Genomic DNA, 24,166 nt, shown 5'->3' on the forward strand with positions numbered 1-24,166 from the left:
AAAACATGCATGTATTGTATAACATAATGTCCTAGGTGTGTCATCTGATGAAGATCATCAAAGGTTAGTGCTGCATTTAGCTGTCTTCTGGGTTTTTGTGACATTATATGCTAGCTTGAAAAATGGGTGTCTGATTATTTCTGGCTGGGTACTCTGCTGACATAATCTAATGTTTTGCTTTCGTTGTAAAGCCTTTTTGAAATCGGACAGTGTGGTTAGATTAACGAGAGTCTTGTCTTTAAATAGCTGTAAAATAGTCATATGTTTGAGAAATTGAAGTAATAGGATTTTTAAGGTATTTGAAAATCGCGCCACAGGATTCAACTGGCTGTTACGTAGGTGGGACGAATTCGTCCCGCCTGCCCTAGAGAGGTTAAACTATCCCCAATTCAATTGAAATGCAACCCTCTGCATGCACAGTGCATTCTTCCATCACATGTACAGCTGATTCTCAAGATCTTGCACACTAATGAGATGCTATTGAGCCCACACTACTACACTGTCTGAGCCAAGGACTACATGCTTTCTGGTAAGTTTTGATTACAATACTGGGTGGGGTGAATATATTTTATGACATGGTTTTTGTTAACTAGTAAATAGTAGCCTACAGCAAAGTGGGTTTCAGCTTGCTTGAGCCTGCTAACTGATGTGTGTTAAAATTCACCCGCTTCCATACATGTTTCATTTTATAACATTTATCTTACAAAGGAGTTGTTTAATCTAACTTCTTAACTATTTATCTGTACATGGAATTGTATTTATTTATTTTTTTTACAATTTCTTTTCTAATCTTTACAGGAAAATGCCACGGGCACTATCTGATGTGTGGAGATATTTCACTGCAGCTAATGTAGAAGGAAAAGATGTGTACATTTGCAAATACTATGCCAAATCATATGTGAAGAATGCAACAAAGATGCAAAATCATCTGGCCAAGTGCATAAAGTTCCCTCAGTGCTCAGAACAAGCAACCTCTGACAAAAGTCCCTCTACTTCTATTCGAGGTGAAAATCAGACACCTTATCGATAGTAACAGCTCATGGTCCTCCTGGAATCAGAAGTTTTTTTTTTACTCAATGGAGGAACGTAGTCAGAAGAATGCTGATGAATGTCTTGCTCGAGCTGTGTATGCCACTGGTTCACCTCTGATGCTCAAAGGCAATGTGTATTGGAAGAGATTTCTGAACGTTCTTCGCCCAGCATCCACCCCTCCAACCAGACATGCTTTATCTACTCATTTGCTGGATGCATAGTTCAACAGAATTCAAGTGAAGGTCAAGCAAATCATAAAGCAGACTGTATTGCAATCATCTCTGATGGGTGGTCGAAAGTTCGTGGGCAAGGAATAATTAACTACATCTTCTCCAACCCTCAACCAGTATTCTACAAGAGTACAGACAAGGGACAACAGACAAACCGGTCTCTACATTGCAGATGAGCTGAAGGCCGTCATCAATGACCTTGGACCACAGAAGGTATTTGCACTGGTGATAGACAACGCTGCGAACATGAAGGCTGCTTGGTCTAAAATGGAGGAGTTCTACCCTCACAACACATCCATTGGCTGTGCTGCTCATGCATCTAATATGCTCCTCAAGGACATCATGACACTGAAAACAATGGATACACTCTACAAGAGAGCCAAGGAAATGGTTAGGTATGTGAAGGGTCATCAAGTTATAGCCGCAATCTACCTCACCAAGCAAAGTGAGAAGAATAAGAGCACCACATTGAAGCTGCCCAGCAACATCCGTTGGGGTGGTGTTGTCATCATGTTTGACAGTCTCCTGGAGGGGAAGGAGTCTCTCCAAGAAATGGCCATATCACAGTCTGCCGATATGGACAGCCCCATCAAGAGGATACTCCTGGATGATGTATTTTGGGAGAGAGTGTTAAGCAGCCTGAAACCTATAGCAGTATCCATTGCACGGATTGAGGGAGATAATGTCATCCTGTCTGATGTTCAGACTCTGCTTGCAGAGTAAGAAAATAAATCCTTACTGCCTTGCCCACTTCACTGTTGCTCCAAGCATTGGAAACTGCAGTCTGAAATACATCAAAAAGTGTTAAGACTTCTGCCTGAAACCCATACACACCGCAGCGTACATGTTGGACCCCAAGTATGCTGACAAGAGCATCCTGTCTGGTGCAGAGATTAACAAGGCCTATGGTGTCATCACTACCGCGTCTCGCCACCTTGGCCTGGATGAGGGCAAGGTTCTTGGCAGTCTGACGAAGTACACTTCCAAGCAAGGGCTTTGGGATGGAGATGCAATATGGCAGTTGTGCCAACATATCTCATCAGCCACCTGGTGGAAGGGACTTTGTGGATCTGAGGCTCTTTCCCCTGTTGCCTCCATCATCCTCCAAATCCCATCAACATTTACATTTTAGTCATTTAGCAGACGCTCTTATCCACAGCGACTTACAGTAGTGAATGCATACATTTCATACATTTTTTTTCTTCTTCCCCGTACTGGTCCCCCGTGGGAATCGAACCCACAACCCTGGCGTTGCAAACACCATGCTCTACCAACTGAGCCACACCAGCCGCCTCAGAGCGCAACTGGTCCTTGTTCGGGAACACACACATACCAAAGCACGTAAAAGGCTGACCAATACAAGGGGTGAAAAATTTGTGGCCAACTTTTTGGCTTTTTGAGCCTGACAACGAGCCATCCACAACAAGGTTGGAAAGTGACAGTGAAGATGAGGCCTCAGAGTCTGAGGCCTCAGTCTGATGTTCAAGAGGTGGACATTGAGGAGGTCCAGGGAGAAGACATGGAAGCCTGAGAGGAAGACAACCAAAGCTTTAGTTTTTACACTATCATTTTACAGATGTATGTTGAAAACGTTTTTGGGAGATGCGATGGATTATTGGGGAGCGTTGGACTAGTAACTGAAATGCTGCAACCGAAAGGTTGCAAGATCGAATCCCCGAGCTCACAAGGTAAAAATCTGTGGTTCTGCCCCTGTACAAGGCAGTTAACCCACTGTTCCTAGGCCGTCATTGAAAATAAGAATTTGTTCTTAACTGACTTGCCTAGTTAAATAAAGGTACAAAAATTCATTAAATATTGCCTTTCTTTTGTTGTTCAGTGAAGTCATCTCATGTGAAGAGTCAACTAATTTAATTAAAATTCAATTCGTAACTAAATTGTTTTTTAAAATGTATTTTTGAAGGATTTAATTATTTGCAATTATGTCTACTTATGATAAGGTAAAAGGTTTATGTTTCTGTCTCCATATGATATGGTAAATATATCCAATGCAAAAAACATCTACATTTAAATGGTATTATTATTAATTTGCATATATTTCTGTTAATTCCCATATATTCCCATGGAAAGTTTCCACCTCTGAATATTCCCCAAAATGTACAACCCTAATGGCACCCTATTCCCTATTTTGTGTACTACTTTAGCACCCTATTCCCTATTTAGTGCACTACTTTTGATTAGGGCTCATAGGCTAGTGTTATGATGAGCTAGCCAATGGATGTCTGAATGAGCTCAATATCTGAGCAGGGCACAAGGGCATGCCTCTTTCTCTCTCCTCTCTGGCTCCCCTCCCTCCATGTTGTGTGGTTAGACCTGGGGCTTAACATATCTTTTCATTCTTTAGTGAAAGCAGGCCTGAAACCACAGGGTCGACACCACAGGACCACAGAGTCTGACTCACTACTGAGGCAGTTCGCTACTATTTATTCAAACAGCTGAAAACCAAACATAGGTCAAGTCAAGGTTAATAAGGAACCACAGACTAGATCGAGTACAGACTGGGGTTGGATATGTTAATTTAAACCAAAATACTGGTCATAACAACAACAGACGTTAAACATCAAAACACAACTCAATCTTGAGACGTAGTTCATTCATATTTACAGTAGAAGTACATGTCATGGCTGAAAAGACACAGAGAGACAGAGAGACAGAGAGAAGAAACGTGTTCCAAGGAGCGCAGTTCCCGACCATCAGTCTGCATGGTCAATTCAGCAGATGCAACGAGATGTTGATGACAACAATGCTGCTTTCCACTTTGCTTCTTTATATAAATCCACAAGCGTTCTATAATTACACTATTAGCTTACTGTCTGCAAACAGCTAGTTTGTCTTTTCTTAGCAAGTTGTGGCTAAAATAAAGTGTATTAGCTGCTAATGCTAATCTCTAGTCAGCTGGCTAGCTAGCTAATAAATGTACTTATTCAGAGCATATGTAGCTAGCTAGATAATACAGCCTGATACCAGCTCTGGTGAAGGCCTAAATCAGCATGTTGTTTGTGCAATAGTATCGTCTAAACCAACGAGGATTAGGCGAAGCATGAATATATTAGCTACATGAAGTAAGAGAAAACATTTACCATAGCCCAAGATTATAGGATTGGCCTAGGAAACACTGACCAACACTTTGGTTCCTATCCCGTCACAATAACTCCTCCCTGGCATTTTCATTCATTGTCATGTCAAACACTTGATTCAAAGTAACCACTATTAAATACTAACTATAGAATTAGAAAAATCTATATATTTCCATGACAACAGCGTTAACCCAAGTGTTTTGGTCTAAACCACAAGTCAAAACGCAATTGCAATATTTGGTTAACAAAATAAGGCCTAGATAATTTGCCCATAGCTTGCTGCTCTATGTGGTGATCTCAAATGAGTGCAGGAAATGCAGAAATGAATGAAAACGTTGAAAATTATCTTTGGTGAAGTTTGATTAAACAGTATAATACATCAGAATGGACAAAGCCCCCATTGAAATCACTTAGAATGCATGTGTTGCCACTCTAGGGTCATGAGCTACTCATAAATCATATTTAGAACTTTAAATATTCAAAAACATTTAAAAAAAACATAAAAAATATTGTGATATGATATTTTGGCCATATCGCCAAGCCCTAGTTAGACCTTTACGTTACATTATCCACTTTCAGTTCAGGCTGAAAGCGGATTGGCTGACAGGCCGACAGTGTTAATCCTGGTTTTACAGCAAACCCACTTCAGAAGGAGAAACAGCCTCTGCGGCAGGCAGGAGTCCATGTCCCAAATGGAACCCTATGGACCATGGTCAAAAGTAGTGCACTATATATAGAGGCAATAGGGTGCTATTTGGGAGGCAATGAAGGTTTCTCAGGTTCAATAGCTACTAGTCTGTCAACCTGTCTACACTCAGGAAATGACATCAACACCTTTGCGTAAGTGTGTGTTTGAGCATCTCTAGACTCCACTACAGTCTCTCTCTACAGGTCATGTCTGACTAGACTCCACTACAGAGTCTCTCTACAGGTCATGTCTGACTGGGCTGAGACAACAACACTCTCAGGTCTAGTAGAGCACACAGACAGACAGAGGGAGAGAGAGAGAGAGAGAGAGTGTTCCTTGGCAAGACCACAGCAGCCTTGCCTGTCTGACGCACACACACCTCACTTTCCAACAACACTTCTCCGTAATCTGACATCCCTGGAGACTGGGTCTCTGATTATTAACTGACATCACTGTAAACCCGAGTAGTTCTCTCTCTCTCTCTCTCTCTCTCTCTCTCTCTCTCTCTCTCTCTCTCTCTCTCTCTCTCTCTCTCTCTCTCTCTCTCTCTCTCTCTCTCTCTCTCTCTCTCTCTCTCTCTCTCTCTCTCTCTCTCTCTCTCTCTCTCTCTCTCTCTCTCTCTCTCTCTCTCTCTCTCTCTCTCTCTCTCTCTCTCTCTCTCTCTCTCTCTCTCTCTCAGATAAATTCACTGATATACTTTCACTTATAAATAGCACAACACTGAAGGAGAAGCAAAATCAACATGGTGCCTGACTACTACACAAACATAAATAACCTGACACATTAAAACCAGTGGAAGTCCTGTGCACAGCAAGTTATGGCAGGGACAACAGAGCATCGAAAACATGGAAAAAAACTGCAGAAAAGGAAGACAACTGCAAGGTCAATCATCGTCTTTCCTAGTGTGCGATTTTTACATGCATTTAAAAACACTCCCACCATCATCTCCCTCGTAAAAGAGGCCGTCTGACCTCAATGGAACTTCCAGGATAAATAAATGAAGAAAAAAAATGAAAAAATAAAGGAACCCAGTGACTTACTTCTCTGGCAGTGCTTGTGCGTCCAGCAACGTTCGTTGAAGTTCCCATTGATGGTGGTCTGTTGACAGGTAGCCTTCCCCTTGGCCAGCGCCCCGGGACACACGTCCCCGCACTCCCTGTCATTCTTATTTGACACAATATAGTTGTCCTCCACCGTATCCAGGATCTTGGACCAGTCCAGGGTGGAGAGGTAGCAGAGGTCCGGGTTCTTCTCGATCCTCACCGCTCCTCGGGTGATGTTCATCAGACTATGGAGACCGATATCCCTGAGCTGCAGCATTTCAAAGAAGACCAGAGCGTAGTTGAAGAACAGGTTGTTACCTCGGATCACAGTGAGGTTGGGAAAGAGGTCTTTGAGACTCTCCATACCGTAGACCCTGAACAGGAGCAGGAAGTCTGTGACCACTGTCAGTTTTGGGTAACTGAGACCCCTGAAGTCCTCGGGCTTGGTCTTGAACATGAGGATGATTTTCAGGTGGCCCTCAATGACCGTGCAGTTCTCCAGGGACCGCAGGTTGGTCACGTTGTTCCGGATGTCCTTACTGGAGCAGATTCCAGTGGAGACTTCAGGGGAAGAGGAGAAGAGACAAACAAACTGATTAGAGATGGAGCTAAGTTAAGGATAGCATACCAAAAATAAATTGTCTAACTCAAGACATTTTTTGCTCTGCACATTTTTTGGTGTGCTGTCCATCTAATTTCTATGGACTTCATTTACCAATATTCAACCACCAACCACTTTAGAGGAATAACCAGAATGAGCACATGATCTATTATCCTATTCATGCAAAGTTATTATTTTTGGGGGCACATTAATGATCAGTTAGGCTCCGCAACTAATATATGTCTCAGAGTTCAGCTTTTTACAAATGACATTCAACCTGGAGTATAACAAGCATTAGGAACACCTTCCTAATACTGAGTTGCACCCCCTTTTGCCCTCAGAACAGTCTCAATTCGTTGGGGGCGTGGAATCTACAAGGTGTCGAAAGCGTTCCACAGGGACGCTGACACATATTGATTCCAATACTTCCCACAGCTGTGTTAAATTTGCTACATGTCTTTTGGGTGATGGACCATTCTTGATACACACAGGAAACTGTTGCTTGTGGAAAAACCCAGCAGCGTTGCAGTTCTTGACACAAACTGGTGTGCCTGGCACCTACTACCATACCCTGTTCAAAGGGACTTCAATCTTTTGTCTTGCCCATTCACCCTTTGAATGGCACACACACAATCCATGTCTCAAGGCTTAAAAATCCTTCTTTAACCTGTCTCCTCCACTTCATCTAAGCTGGTTGAAGTGGATTTAACAGGTGACATCAATAAGGGATCATATCTTTCACCTGGATTCAGCTGGTCAGTCTCATGGAAAGAGCAGATATATATATATATATATATATGAATATGAGAGAGAGAGAGAGAGAGAGAGAGAGAGAGAAACTACGGTAGGCTGTAGTAAGAAAAATAAACGATAGCCTACTAAGTTCATAAAAAAATCTTTATAGGACCTACTTTAAAATACATTCAACCTCAGTCATTAACATACTTGACTTATCTTTATTTCAATACTACTTTATTTATCCCCTCAGGGGAAATAATTGTGTTGTAGTGAATGGTGAATGAATTAACATGGTTAACATAATTAACATAATTAAGAACCCCATAAGCCTGATTAAGAAGCTATCAGTAACCAACTTAAGCAGATTACCGATTAAATATTTATGATATCTTGGCGAGTTGGCGATCATTTCTACAAATGGGAAAATATTCTCAACTGACTAACATTGATAAACGGTTAAATATAATAGAGAGTGGCGTGTATTCATGGATACCAAAGGAAGCCAGGCTTTCCAAAATATTTGACCAATAAAAATGAGAAAATAATTTCTTGTTCGTCTCTCTGTGTTGTCATAACTTTCCGTCAATTCGCAAGTGGCTGAATCTCACTCGAGAAACCATCACTAGCGAGGGAAACAGCGCCCTCTGTCTCAGTATGTATAGCCCATGTATCTGTTGCTGTCTGGACAAAAAGAGTATAACATGTTGCCGCTGTAGCATTTGATTGATTGACGCCAGCATGAATGTGGCCTCCCTTCATAAAAAAATATATATATATTAAAGAATTAGCCAATCAGCGTTGAGCTGAGCTCAACTGTGGGTTGTCCTGGTGCAGCAAAACACCACCTGAGGGAGGCCAGTTTGGATTTGGCTTCAGATCAATCAAATAGCTTCCTAAGCAAAACTTTTTCAGAAAAAAAGTTTCTGGTCTGCTTGTGTTGATGTCCTGCAGTAGCTAGCTTGCTGAATAGACCCTTTCCTAAGCCATGGATGGAGATGGGGATTTATGGTTTTGACTTAATTCTCTGTTAGGCCGACAATTATGACGGCAATTCTGATCTAACCATAAATGAATACGTTGTGCCACTGGCCTGAGATGATTGACGTTCGATATGGCAAAGATAACTGAACTAAATGCCTACCGCCACGTAGCACTCACTTCTGTCATCATGAAGTGCTTTGAGAGACTAGTCAAGGATCATATCACTTCCACCTTACCGGCCACCCTAGACCCACTTCAGTTTGCATACCGCACCAACAGGTCCACAGACGACGCAATCGCCATCACACTGCCCTATCCCATCTGGACAAAAGGAATATCTATGTAAGAATGCTGTTCATTGACTACAGCTTAGCATTCAACATCGTAGTACCCTCCAAGCTCATTATCAAGCTGGAGGCCCTGGGTCTCAACCCCTCCCTGTGCAACTGGGTCCTGGACATTCTGATGGGCCGACCCCAGGTGGTGAAGATAGGAAACAACATTACATTTCGCTGACCCTCAACACTGGGGCCCCACAAGGGTGGGTGCTCAGCCCCCTCCTGTACTCCCTGTTCACCCACGACTGGGTGGCCATGCACGCCTCCAACTCAATCATCAAGTTTGCAGACGATACAACAGTAGTGGGCTTGATTACCAACAACGACGAGACGGCCTACAGGGAGGAGGTGAGGGCACTCGGAGTGTGGTGTCAGGAAAACAACCTCTCACTCAATGTCAACAAAACAAAGGAGATGATCGTGGACTTCAGGAAACAGCAGAGGGAGCACCCCCCCATCCACATCGAAGGGACTGCAGTGGAGAAGGTGGAAAATTCCTCGGCGTACACATCACAGACAAACTGAAATAGTCCAAACCACACAGACAGTGTGGTGAAGAAGGCGCAACAGCGCCACTTCAACCTCAGGAGGCTGAAGAAATTTGGCTTGTCACTCAAAATTCTGACAAACTTTTACAGATGCACAATCGAGAGCATCCTGTCGGGCTGTATCACAGCCTGGTATGGCAACAGCTCCGCCCTCAACCACAAGGCTCTCCAGAGGGTGGTGCGGCCTGCCCAACGCATCACCAGGGGCAAACTACCTGCCCTCCAAGACACCTACACCACCCGATGTCACAGGAAGGCCAAAAAGATCATCAAGGACAACAACCACCCGAGCCACTGCCTGTTCACCCCGCTATCATCCAGAAAGCGAGGTCAGTACAGGTGCATCAAAGCTGGGACCGAGAGACTGAAAATCAGCTTCTATCTCAAGGCCATCAGACTGCTAAACAGCCATGGCTAACTCAGAGAGGCTGCTGCCTATATTGAGACCCAATCACTGGACACTTTAGTAAATGGATCACTAGTCACTTTAATAATGCCACTTTAATAATGTTTATATATATCTTACATTACTCATATCATATGTATATACTGTATTTTATACCATCTACTGCACCTTGCCTATGCCGCTCGGCCATCGCTCATCCATATACTTACATATACTGTACATATTCTCATTCACCCCTTTAGATTTGTGTATTAGGTAGTTGTTGGGGAATTGTTAGATTACTTGTTAGATATTACTGCACTGTCAGAACCAGAAGCACAAGCAGGTTGCTACACTCGCATTAACATCTGCTAACCATGTGTATGTGACCAATAACATTTGATTTTGATTTGATTTATGTAACATAGATGTAGTCTAGTAGACTCATGTTACCTAGCTAGCTAACTTAGCTGGTTCATTATTGCCCACGCAAGGAAGTTAGGCTACCTAACTAAAATGCTTGCTAGCCTATGACAACAAAAACTAAAAGTGTACTGTGTGACAGAGCCATAGAACATTTCGTCAACATGAAAGAGAAGAGGATGGCGTTCAGCTAGTCTACAAATAGGGGGAGTCAACATTTGTTTTACTTACACACACACACACACACACACACACACACACACACACACACACACACACACACACACACACACACACACACACACACACGATACTGTATTTAGCAACATTGATTGGACTAAATTGTTCTTGGTATCTTTAAGTTTGTTTTCAGTGTATTAAACAGAGCATATATAGCCGTGTTGATTTGATGTGTAAATGGTGCAGGAATAGCAGAGCCAGTGGTCCTGTTGTCTTGTGCTGACTCACAGTAACTCCATGCTTCTAAATCACTAGTTGTTTAGTAACCTGTCGAAAACATGAACTTGCTTGACCATACCGCAGCTGATAGAACTGTTTGTTACATGCAATATTTGCTTTGTGGACTTCACCGGACAGATGTTGCTCTCCGGTTTTGTGATGAAACAAAAAAGGTAGGTGTAGTTGAATTTATTCCACCACTGTGGAATTTTTCACCACCACTTTATTCCAACACGACATGTTTTTTTTTGTTGTCACAGCCTTATTGTATATTACAGTGACATGAACAAATGGGTTATAGAACAAACAAGACAATTATCAGAACATAGGTTGGAATATGGCTTTGTTACAGGCTTGGCATGGCTTCCTCAGTGATTTTACACAAGCACCACTACTGACAATAGATACAGCTAATTCATGAGATGGTTGTACAATATGCTATGCATAGTTCAGAGAAAGATAATTGCACACAGCGAATTGTGTAATATTTGGTAATCTTAAATTGCAAAACCAGTTTTGAGGTAAAGGGAAAAAAAAAAAAAATGAGACCAAGGCCTAGAATCAAAATAGACCAGAATAGTTGAGAGAATAAACTTCGTCACAGCAAAATATGTGGTTGTGTGTCTTGATTTGATTAAACCTATGCCTCACAGTTGGTTCAGTAACCATATATCTGGCTGTTACCAAAGACATGCTTTTACCCACATTATAATATACAGCGCCATTATTGGCTGTTATTACCCACATTCTAGTATTAAGTGCTGTCATTGGTTGTTGCCCACATTCTATTCTAATACGGAAGTTAGCGCTGTCATCAGAGTCAAGTCACTCTTATTTGTTACGGGGGGCTGAGGCTGTAACCTTTGTAACTAAATCAATACATTAGCTAAACACTTTAATCTCGCTATCCCAGAACTAAAATCTCAAGTCATTTGGTCAGATGCTCAATTTATGTTATGTAGTCTGTCCAATAGGGATTATGCAGGTTTTTATCATCAACAACCAGCCTAGGTCTATGGATTACAGGGCAGGGATTTGCCTGGAACCTCACAATACGATATTATCACAATACTTAGGTGTCAATTACAAGCATCAGTCAATCTGTAAGAGCCTTTTTCCAAAATCACTAATAGCAGTTCTGAGCAATTTAAAAAGAAAAGTTGATTTAATAGATTTATTGTTAGACATAAGACTCTCCTCTCAGCTGTGTGTGTACTGTACCTGGGGTCAACTGGTCAGTCAGGTGTGTGATAGGTGAAGGGGCGAGCATTTTATTTATTTAACTGGGCAAGTCAGTTAAAGAACAAAATTCTTATTTACAATGACGGAGTACCAAAAGGCAAAAGTCCTCCTGTGGGGACGGGGGCCTGGGATTAAAATAAATACAATATAAATATAGGACAAAATACACATCACAACAAGAGAGACAACAACACTACATAAAGAGTGACCTAAGACAACAACATAGCAAGGCAGCAACACATAACAACACAGCATGGTAGCAACACGACATAACAACATGGTAGCAACACAAAACATGGTACAGACATTGGGCACAGTCAACAGCACAAAGGTGAAGAAGGTAGAGACAACAATACATCATACAAAGCAGCCACAACTGTCAGTAAGAGTGTCCATGTTTGAGTCTTTGAATGAAGAGATTGAGATAAAACTGTCCAGTTTGAGTGTTTGTTGCAGCTCGTTCCAGTCGCTAGCTGCAGTGAACTGAAAAGATGTGTGTGCTTTGGAGACCTTTAACAGAATGTGACTGGCAGAACGGGTGTTGTATGTGGAGGATGAGGGCTGCAGTAGATATCTCAGGGCGGAGTGAGGCCTAAGAGGGTGTTTATAAATAAGTGTAACAGTGTAGGTTCCGTCCCTCTCTTCGCCCCAACCTGGGCTCGAACCAGGAACCCTTGCACACATCAACAACTGACACCCCACGAAGCATTGTTACCCGTCGCGCCACAAAAGCCACGGCCCTTGCAACGCAAGGGGAACAACCACTTCAGGTCTCAGAGCGAGTGACGTCACTGATTGAAACGCTATTAGCGCGCACCACCGCTAACTAACTAGCCATTTCACATCGGTTACATAAGCATCAACCAGTGTGCCTTGCAACGGATATACAGTCGTGGCCAAAAGTTGAGAATGACACAAATATTCATTTTCACAAAGTCTGCTGCCTCAGTTTGTATGATGGCAATTTGCATATACTCCAGAATGTTATGAAGTGATCAGATGAATTGCAATTAATTACAAAGTCCCTCTTTGCCATGCAAATGAACTGAATCCGCAAAAAAACATTTCCACTGCATTTCAGCCCTGCCAGAAAAGGACCAGCTGACATCATGTCAGTGATTCTCTCGTTAACACAGGTGTGAGTGTTGACAAGGACAAGGCTGGAGATCACGCTGTCATGCTGACTGAGTTTGAATAACAGACTGGAAGCTTCAAAAGGAGGGTGGTGCTTGGAATCATTGTTCTTCCTCTGTCAATCATGTTTACCTGTAAGGAAACACGTGCCGTCATCATTGCTTTGCACAAAAAGCGCTTCACAGGCAAGGATATTGCTGCCATTAAGATTGCACCTAAATCAACCATTTATCGGATCATCAAGAACCTTAAGGAGAGCGGTTCAATTGTTTTGAAGAAGGCTTCAGGGAGCCCAGGAAAGTCCAGCAAGCGCCAGGACCGTCTCCTAAAGTTGATTCAGCTGCGGGATCGGGCACCGCTAGTACAGAGCTTGCTCAGGAATGGCAGCAGGCAGGTGTGAGTGCATCTGCAGGCACAGTGAGGCGAAGACTTTTAGAGGATGGCCTGGTGTCAAGAAGGGCAGCAAAAAGCCACTTCTCTCCAGGAAAAACATCAGGGACAGACTGATATTCTGCAAAAGGTACAGGGATTGGACTGCTGAGGACGGGGGTAAAGTCATTTTCTCTGATGAATCCCCTTCCGATTGACAAGGTGAGCGCTACCATCAGTCCTGTGTCATGCCAACAGTAAAGCATCCTGAGACCATTCATGTGTGGGGTTGCTTCTCAGCCAAGGGAGTGGGCTCACTCACAATTTTGCCTAAGAACACAGCCATGAATAAAGAATGGTACCAACACATCCTCCGAGAGCAACTTCTCCCAACCATCCAGGAACAGTTTGGTGACAAACAATGCATTTTCCAGCATGATGGAGCACCTTGCCATAAGGCAAAAGTGATAACTAAGTGGCTCGGGGAACAAAACATCGATATTTTGGGTCCATGGCCAGGAAACTCTCCAGACCTTAATCCCATTGGGAACTTGTGGTCAATCCTCAAGAGGCGGGTGGGACAAACAAAAAACCACAAATTCTGAGAAACTCCAAGCATTGATTATGCAAGAATGGGCTGCCATCAGTCAGTATGTGGCCCAGAATTTAATTGACAGCATGCCAGGGCGGATTGCAGAGGTCCTGAAAAAGGGTCAACACTGCAAATATTGACTCTTTGTATCAACTTCATGTAATTGTCAATAAAAGCCTTTGACACTAATGAAATGCTTGTAATTATACTTCAGTATTCCATAGTAACATCTGACAAAAATATCTAAAAGACACTGAAGCAGCAAACTTCGTGAAAATTAATATGTGGCATTCTCAAAATTGTGTTGCCGGACACACACACACAGAGAGAAGAAAGAGATAGTAAAACAGAGAAAGAGAGAGTGATACTGAAGGAGTGAAGCGGAAGTGCTGAAACATGAGGACAGGGGGTTGTGGTGTGCCAGGGTGGCAGTAAACTGAACCAGACAGAGATAGATACACAGGGAGGGACAGGCAGTCAGTGACCCCAGAAAGCAGTCAGCCAGCAAGCCAGTGACCCCTGGAAAGCCAGGCTACCACAGATACACCCAGTTCCCAGCAGAAATGTGGACACTTCCTGCGTCCCAAATGGCGTCCTATATCCTATATAGAGTCTTAAGGACCCTGGTCAACAGTAGTGCATAGGATACCATTTGGGACAGACCTCTCTCTGCCAGAGCCAGGCACAGTAGTATTTATATCCCAGCATTCCCAATTGAGAATCTAATCCAGTCCAGTGTGGTGACAGTGACTAGTGTTGGAAACTGGACCAGTGCAGTCTTGGTAGAACACCATATAGGGAATAGGGTGCAATGTTGGATGATAGGGGTTTCCTGGCCACAGCTGATCAGAACTGTAGGCCCAACTGAACTAGATAACTCCGGTAATTATTGAGAGACATATGATTCACCTGTATCAGAATCAAATGGTGATTCACCTGTACCAGAATCTTTATTACGATGATTCACCTGTACCAGAATCTTTATTACGATGATTCACCTGTACCAGAATCTTTATTACGATGATTCACCTGTACCAGAATCTGTATTACAATGATTCACCTGTACCAGAATCTGTATTACAATGATTCACCTGTACCAGAATCTGTATTACAATGATTCACCTGTACCAGAATCTGTATTACGATGATTCACCTGTACCAGAATCTGTATTACAATGATTCACCTGTACCAGAATCTGTATTACGATGATTCACCTGTACCAGAATCTGTATTACGATGATTCACCTGTACCAGAATCTGTATTACGATGATTCACCTGTACCAGAATCTGTATTACGATGATGCACCTGTACCAGAATCTGTATTACAATGATTCACCTGTACCAGAATCTGTATTACAATGATTCACCTGTACCAGAATCTGTATTACGATGATTCACCTGTACCAGAATCTGTATTACGATGATGCACCTGTACCAGAATCTGTATTACGATGATGCACCTGTACCAGAATCTGTATTATGATGATTCACCTGTACCAGAATCTCTATTATGATGATTCACCTGTACCAGAATCTGTATTATGATGATTCACCTGTACCAGAATCTCTATTATGATGATTCACCTGTTCCAGAATCTGTATTATGATGATTCACCTGTACCAGAATCTGTATTATGAGTCAGTGTTTCCCCTATATGCATAACTCGTAATAAAAATTAACCGGGAGGGGGGGTATAATGGAGCAATAGATTTTTCCACAAGATCATCTTTGAGATCTAACAATCACCCCCCCCAAAATATCGAAATGTAATTTGACTTGAATAAAAATACTTGCTGTATGCCTACATGCGCTGAACTATGCTGCAGTAAACAAATTGTGTTGCCATGACAAAGTGTCCCACTGGGCACACCACCTCATTTCAACGTGGAGATTTGGGTAATATTAGGTAGATACGTTGATCAATGAGATTCCAACCTTTTGTCACCCACTCAAAAATACAGCCAAAAGTTTGTTGAATTCCCAATGTGTTATCACTATACTTTCAACCATCAAAAAGCACAACAAAGTTCAAATAGGAATACAATGTCAGCTATTTTGTATTCATACAACAACTTAATGTGTTATTACTGTGCTTCATCAAATAGTACAACCAAATGACCCGATTTGCGGTTTGTTGAGATTACATTAAAAAGTACATGTTGCAAGTGACCAATGCCATTTGAAATTCTGTTCAGATTCTTTCAGCAATTGTGAAGATTTCCACAGACCTGCACACTTTCTATGATTACATAGGATGACATTTATTGTTACAGTAACCTCAAAATGTGGCCATGGATGTGTTACTCATAATATTTTTACCCTTTTCCCCAATTTCGATGTATCCAATTGGTAGTTACAGTCTTGTCTCATCGCTGCAACTCCCGTACGGACTGGGGAGAGGCGAAGGTCGAGAGCTGTCAGTCCTTCGAAACACAACGCAACCAAGCCACACTGCTTCTTGACACAATGCCTGCTTAACCCGGAAGCCAGACACACCAATGTGTCGGAGGAAACACTATCTCTTGTGACCGTGTCAGCGTGCACTGCACCCGGCCCACCACAGGAGTCGCTAGAGCGCGATGGGACAAGGACATCCCTGCCGGGCAAACCTTCCCCTAACCCGGACGACACTGGGCCAATTGTGCGCCGCTCCATGGTTCTCCGGGTTGCGGCCGCCTGCGAAAGAGCCTGGACTCGAACCAGGATCTCTGGTGGCACAGCTAGCAACTGATGCAGTGCCTTAGACCACCGCGCCACTTGGGAGGCGTGTTACTCATTTTAAGGTTGAATAAATACTGTTACTTAGTTTGTAAGACATTCAATAACCTAATATTAAGCATGTCTTACAAAAGTAATATTGAATTACATTTACGTCATTTAGCAGACGCTCTTATCCAGAGCGACTTAGAAATTGGTGCATTCACCTTATGATATCCAGTGGAACAACCACTTTACAATAGTACATCTATCTTTTTTTTTTTTTGTGGGGGGGGGGGTTAGAAGGATTACTTTATCCTATCCCAGGTATTCCTTAAAGAGGTGGGGTTTCAGGTGTCTACGGAAGGTGGTGATTGACTCCGCTGTCCTGGCGTCGTGAAGGAGCTTGGTTGACAACACAACCAAATATTAACATTCAAAGGAGATGTATCTTCTGCTTGGATAGCTACATCGGAGCCAATTCTTTAAATGTTATTTTTTGGTTGAGATGGAGACGTGAATGCAACATATTTATTACTAACTTGTAGATTCCATTTGAAATCAACCAAAGCTTGAAAACCTATACCCTATATGTATTGTGGGCTGAATTTAAACAGCAGCTGTCGATGACTTCCCAAATGCTACAGTATATAGTCCTAAATAGTATTATCTATGATACATGATTGATAGAGTATGGTTACCCCCCCAGGGGTACGCGCAATGCCAGTGACTTCTGAATTTAAATCAGAAGCCACTGTCAGATCTCTGGATCGGGCTGCGCTCAGAGTATTCTGCCTTGGCAAATCGTGCTGTTAAGACACTGATGCCCTTTGCAACCACCTACCTATGTGAGAGTGGATTCTCTGCCCTCACTAGCATGAAAACTAAATACAGGCACAGACTGTGTGTGGAAAATGATTTAAGACTGAGACTCTCTCCAATGCAACCCAACATTGCAGAGTTATGAGCATCTTTTCAAGCACACCCTTCTCATTAACCTGTGGTGAGTTCACAATTTTCGATGAACAAATAAGGTTTTATATGTAAGATCGTTAAAGAGCAAAATGATTGATTATTATTATTATATTATTATTTGTGCCCTGGTCCTATAAGAGCTCTTTATCATTTCCCATGAGCCGGGTTGTGACAAAAACTCACTCATTCTTATGTTTATTAAATGTATCGTATAGTGTGTGTGTGGCAGGCTTACAATGATGGCAAAAAACAACATTTGAGAGTGCGCTGACCCTGGAGCTAGAGGGGGTACGCAGCTGGATGTTGAATGTTTTGAAGGGGTACGAGACTATAAGAAGTTTGGGAACCACTGCTCTACATGATGGAGCCTTTCATTCAGATTTTTTTAATTGCACGGACAGACAGCCCCTGAAGACGGCACGGACAGACAGCCCCTGAAGACGGCACGGACAGACAGCCCCTGAAGACGGCACGGACAGACAGCCCCTGAAGACGGCACGGACAGACAGCCCCTGAACACGGCACGGACAGACAGCCCCTGAACACGGCACGGACAGACAGCCCCTGAAGACGGCACAGACAGACAGCCCCTGAAGACGGCACAGGTTGACCATAAAGGCAGCAAAGTAAATACATAATTCATTAGTATATTTAGTATAAACCACCCAACAGGATTGTTATTTTATCGTGTTACCATTTCCTTTTTTGCTTATTCATTCTTACTTTTTAACTCTGCATTGTTGGTTAAGGGCTCGTAAGTAAGCATTTCACGATAAAGTCTACACCTGTTTTATTCGGCACGTGACAAATACAATGTGATTTTATTTAATGTAAAATAAAGGAAATAAAATCGTTTATTATTATTTAAAAGCGATCGTCAATCAAATTTTTTTTAGGTGGGGGCCCCCCAGAGGAAGAAGGCCATGTCTTGCTGGTCGGTCCCTGGCACAAACAAAGTCTGGAAAAGGCTGCTGTAGAACAACCAGGGAGAACAGGAACGACTGTCACAGATGTAACTGAGTTAATGGACTATCAGTGGGTGTTCACATCCTATTCTATCCATAACACCGCAGGTAGTCGTCTAGTCTAGGCCTGCGACCTTAGTGGCACCCTATTCCCTATATAGTGCCATTCTTTTGACCAGGGCCCATGAGGAATAGGGTGCCACTTGAGGAGCAGCCGAGCTGTTAAGAGTCCTTCCTATCAACAGGAGGAAAGGAACATCACACAAACCAATGGGGTTACCATGGAAACCACCATGCTCTCTCTGTCTCTCCCCCGGCTTACTCTTCATTAGTGTTGAGAAGAGAACATGGATTGCTCATAGACAGACAGGACAAAGAGGACAGGGCTGGGGGCTGGAAGACTGACAGCCACACACACACAGTCTGGGAGGGATCCCTGCTGACCCCAAACAATTGTGCTAACCAAAACAAACAAAAAACAATTTTATTTTTTGTTGTTGTTGAAAGAAATAGCACCCCTTTTGTGTACCGTATACCTGATATGGTACAGGAAGGGTATGAAAAACTGGATACCACCCAATCCTAACACACACACACACACACACACACACACACCCCGACCGACAACTTCTGGGGGCTGCTGGACTAATGCGCCCAGACAAATTGAGAGTCTGTGCCTCTGATGCAAGGTTATTATAGAGAATGAAAACTGAAACAAATTTCATTAACTGAAATAAAACAATTAAATTATCTTTGACTCCAAAACAAAAATAAAATAAATCAAAAACCATCATGAATTATGTTCAGTTTTAGACTTTTCTTCTTCTGAACTTAATTCAAAAATCAAAGTGTGTGTTCAAGCCCCCCCCCAAGGCCGAGGCTGAGTAGGTAACCGCCCCGTCCAGCCCCCCTGGAACTCCTGAAAAGATCTACCATGTTCTGCTCATGTGTTTCTTTACCTCTACTTTACGCACACATTGTCGTCGTCAATTCACATTTCTCCCTGTCAATTTTGATTGATAATTCTTCAAGTTTTACCGGTGACATATCCATGCAGCATCTGCATTCCAACCATTCGATCTCAATCAGTTTCCCAGGAAAAGGCATTTACAACTTTTTAGTTATGTACAGAGTTGTTTCGAAACACGTACAGTGAGCGAACTGTAGAGCGGATGGCGTAAACAAACTGTAGCGTACCTGTGTTTTGCCTCAATCAAAGCACATATTTTACCTAGTGATGCGCTGTTGAGTTGTGGCCGCATGAAACATTTGACGGTTCGCACAATCGTCCTAAAATCTCCTCAGAAATGAGGTGGTGTCTTCTTTCTGTCTTCCAGTAACGTTCTACTATGTTATTATGTTTGGTTGTGTAGAATACTATCATTCTGTGATCTAGCAGACATTGATTCAGCTTTGATCTGACTTTATTAAACAAGCTCCATTCGCCTGAGTAGCCTGTTCTGTACGAGTAGAGCAAGTTTAAGTAGAGAATCCCATTAGCAACATACCACCCTACATCTGACTACTGGCTTGCCTCTGAAGCTATGCAGGGTTGGTCCTGGTCGGTCCCTGCATGGGAGACCAGATGCTGCTGGAAGTGGTTTTGGAGGGCCAGTATGACACACTCTTTCCTCTGGTCTAAAAAAAAATATATATATATATATCTCCCAGGGCAGTGATTGGGGACATTGCCGTATTTCGGCTGGGACGTTAAACCGGTGTCCTGACTCTCTGGGGTCACTAAAGATCCCAGGGTTAACACACTAGGAGTGTTAAACCTGGTGTCCAGGCTAAATTCCCAATCTGGCCCTAATACCCAAATGGCCACTTAATCGTCCCCAGCTTCCAATTGGTTCATTCATCTCCCCTGTTACTATTCCCCAGGTCGTTGCTGTAAATTAGAATGTGTTCTCAGTCAACTTACCTGGTTAAATAAATCAATGCACAGAAGCTTTGGGACCATTATCTGTCCAGAAAGGTCAGATCCACAGCCACTACGTTTTCTAATGTGGTTTTCCAACTTTCTGAGATCTGTGGGTAAAAGCTGCCAGGAGTTGGCGATGTTTCAAATAGGCCTAGTTTGTGCATCCCTATCACTAGCTAACAGGGAGGAAAAGCCACTACTTTTGTCCCTAAAACAAAATAGAAATGTTTTTATAAAACTCAAACTAAATACAAACTTGTCAATCACGTATGACAAATAACAAACCAAGGGTTGAAACCGGTTCAGGGAACATAACCGAAAACCTGGAAACAACAAAATTTTTCAAAGAACAGAATCAGAACCGGGAACAAAATTGATCTATACTGTTCCTGAAAAGAACCGGCATTTTAAAAGCATGGGAATCGGTTAATAATGTTACGTTCTGGGCATTCTGCCTACGCAAAGATCTCACTCGGTCACTCAGAAACGTATTCCAGTGTCTGCCTAGCTATAAATCTTTTCCAGTGTGTTTACATGTGTAGGCTACCTGCCCATCCCTCCCGAAGCATTATCTACTGTAGCCCCTCCCCAACGAAGCGTAGCCCCTCCCCCACTGAAAGCACAGGCTACTGTAGCCCCTCCCCCACTGAAAGCACAGGCTACTGTAGCCCCTCCCCCACCGAAGCCCCTCCCCCACTGAAGCATAGGCTACTGTAGCCTACATGCCTGATTCAGAAATTAGGGAGAGATTTTTTAATTAGAAAGAATTGAGAAAGTTAATCCATTCTAGTTAAGGATACTTGAGTTATCACGTTACACATTGGATTTATTAAATGCAAATATGTAAAACGTGTTCTTAATTCTGGTGCCGCTCTGCACACACAAGATGGTCCAACGTTAAGCCAACTCTCGGAAGTTCAAAGACACTACAGTTCCTCCATACTTATAATTCTGTGGGCCTAATTCAGAGAACGCACGCATGTCATAACAAGATGACCAATTTCAGTCGCATCTCACGCATGTAAACAACTAGGCTAAATAGCTTGCCCGCTCCACGGCAAGCTGCTCTATCTGCACCGGATTGGTGAAGTAAATTAATGTCGAGCTAGAGGCAACATTAAAAAATCTGACTTCAGAGGTTTAAAAAGGAAGAATTTTTATTTGGTTTGAACAGGTTCTGAACTTTATTTTGCAGGTCGGAACGGAACAAAAAAAAAATATGGGTCTGTTCAGAACAAAACGATTGCGAAATCATTTTGGAACCCCTGACTAAAACTAAACTGAATTTCAAATAAATTCAAAAAACAGAATAAACTAGAATAAACTTGCTCTGAGGTCAACTGAATAATTCCACTGACCAATAATACCTCACAAATTTGACACATTTACTGCAACAGTGAAGATGTAAACTTTGACAGAATGACAACGCAAACAGTTATTCTGCACTGTTCTTCTAGTAAAGGTTTAATGAATGACATTTTCAGTGGACATTGTTCAAAGTAGTCATTGTGCATAGAGTTGTATGGTTTGTTTAACTTTGCAACCATTGGGGTTTTTGTTAGACAAACATTTTCAAGTGAGAAGTCTCAACATCATTCTGTAACTGTGGAATAGCCCAATGTCTGTTATTTGAGAGGTCAAACAGCTGTGTGATTAAATGATCGTTTTTCTCTAAAGTAGAGGAGTTTTGATGAATATAAATATAGAAAAAGAATGTATCTAAATAAAAAAAACAAGAAAATATGCCGGGGAGCTGCAGCAGTACAGTTGTCCTGAAATGAATCTCCCGGACGAAGACATCAATAGAAACCCCAAACCAGCCACATTATAATGGTGGTTCTGTGGCTTCTAATTCAATTTAAAAACGCTCACCGTTTAGACAAGGACATGGCACAAAACTCCTGGAACAGAAAGCACTCCTCTGCAATGCATTTAGATAGTAATCTACCTCTACCCTACTAGATCATTTATTCATAGTACACGAAGATACTAAGGTGTGTAATTAAAGTAAAACTGCCCTGAAAATGAGATCGCACGTCTGCATATTAGTCTCAAATTTGTTGGTACCCCTCCACAAAAAAATACACAATTTTCTCTGAAATAACTTGAAACTGACAAAAGTAATTTGCATCCACCACTGTTTATTCCATATTTAATAGAAAATCAGACTATGCTTTTGATTTTTTATTAAAACATAATATTGTAAATAATAAAACAAATAAAAATAGCATATGGACAAAATTGATGGGACCCGTAACCTAATATTTTGTTGCACAACCTTTAGAGGCAATCCCTGCAATCAAAAGTTTTCTGTAGCTCTCAATGAGACTTCTGCACCTGTTAACAGGTAGTTTGGCCCACTCTTCCTGAGCAAAGTGCTCCAGCTGTCTCAGGTTTGATGGGTGCCTTTCCCAGACTGCGAGTTTCAGCTCTTTCCATAGATGTTCGATAGAATTCTGATCAGGAGTCATAGAAGGTCACTTCAGAATAGTCCAATGTTTTGTTCTTATCCATTCTTGGGTGCTTTTAGCTGTGTGAATATTGAGTCATCCTGTTGGAGGACCCATGACCTGGGACTGAGACAGAGCTTTCTGACACTGGGCAGTACATTTCACTCCAGAATGCCTTGATATCTTGAGAGTTCATTGTGACCTGCACAGATTCAAGGCACCCTGGGTCAGGCACAGCAAAGCAGCCCTAAAACATAACCGAGCCTCCTTCATGTTTCACTGTAGGTATAGTGTTCTTTTCTTTGAAAGCTACATTTTTTCCTCTGTGAACATAGAGCTGATGTGAATTGCCAATAAACTCCAGTTTTGACTCATCTGTCCAAAGGACATACCCACAGAAGGATTGTGGCTTGTGAATAAGCATTTTAGCAAATTCCAGTCTGGCTTTTTAATGTTTTTCTTTCAAAAGTGGAGTCCTCCTAGGTCTTCTTCCATGGAGCCCACTTTCGTCACAAACAGCGACGGATGGTGCGTTCAGAAACTGAAGTACCTTCACCTTGTATTGCTTTGGCAGTTGTCCATGGTTCTTTTTCTACCATTCGCACCATCCTTCTGTTCAATGTGGGATCGATTTTCCTCGAGGCCGCGCCCAGGGAGGTTGGCTACAGTTCCATGGACCTTAAACTTCTTAAAAATATTTGCAACTGTTGTCACAGGAACATCAAGCTGCTTGGAGATGGTCTTGTAGCCTTTACCTTCACCATGCTTGTCTATTATTTTCTTTCTGATCTCCTCAGACAAATCTCTCCTTTGCTTTGTCTGGTCCATGTTCAGTGTGGTGTACACAATGATACCAAACAGCACAGTGACTACTTTTCTCAATTTAAATAGGCTGAATGACTGATTACAAGATTGGAGACGTGTGACACTAATTAAAGAAACAAATTAGTTTGAAATATCACTACTATCCAGTTGTTGAATATTTTCTAAAGGGGTACCAACAAATGCTAAACAAGTCACATAATAAGTTTGAATGACTACCTCATCTCTGTACCCCACACATACAATTATCTTTAAGGTGCCGTTAGTCGAGATGTGAATTTCAAACACAGATTCAACCAAAGACCAGGGAGGTTTTCCAATGGCCTGCAAAAAAAGGCACCTACTGATAGATGGGTAAAAAAATTATAATAAAGCAAACATTGAAAATCCATTTTGTACAGCGTTGGTCTGACCAATCAAAATGTACTCTG

At 42.3% G+C, this 24,166-nt stretch overlaps 1 protein-coding gene across 1 annotated transcript in view; it reads right to left on the minus strand.

Moving 5' to 3' along the window:
- Window positions 1-24,166, minus strand: part of LOC106569756 (insulin receptor) — a 201,809-nt gene that overhangs the window by 148,890 nt on the left and 28,753 nt on the right. Inside the window, exon 2 of the mRNA XM_045694442.1 lies at window positions 6,086-6,649. Within this exon, the coding sequence (XP_045550398.1) occupies window positions 6,086-6,649 (564 nt within the window). The remainder of the gene's footprint in view (window positions 1-6,085; window positions 6,650-24,166) is intronic.

The sequence above is a fragment of the Salmo salar genome, chromosome ssa14 (genome assembly GCF_905237065.1).
Source record: "Salmo salar chromosome ssa14, Ssal_v3.1, whole genome shotgun sequence".
Taxonomy (NCBI): domain Eukaryota; kingdom Metazoa; phylum Chordata; class Actinopteri; order Salmoniformes; family Salmonidae; genus Salmo; species Salmo salar.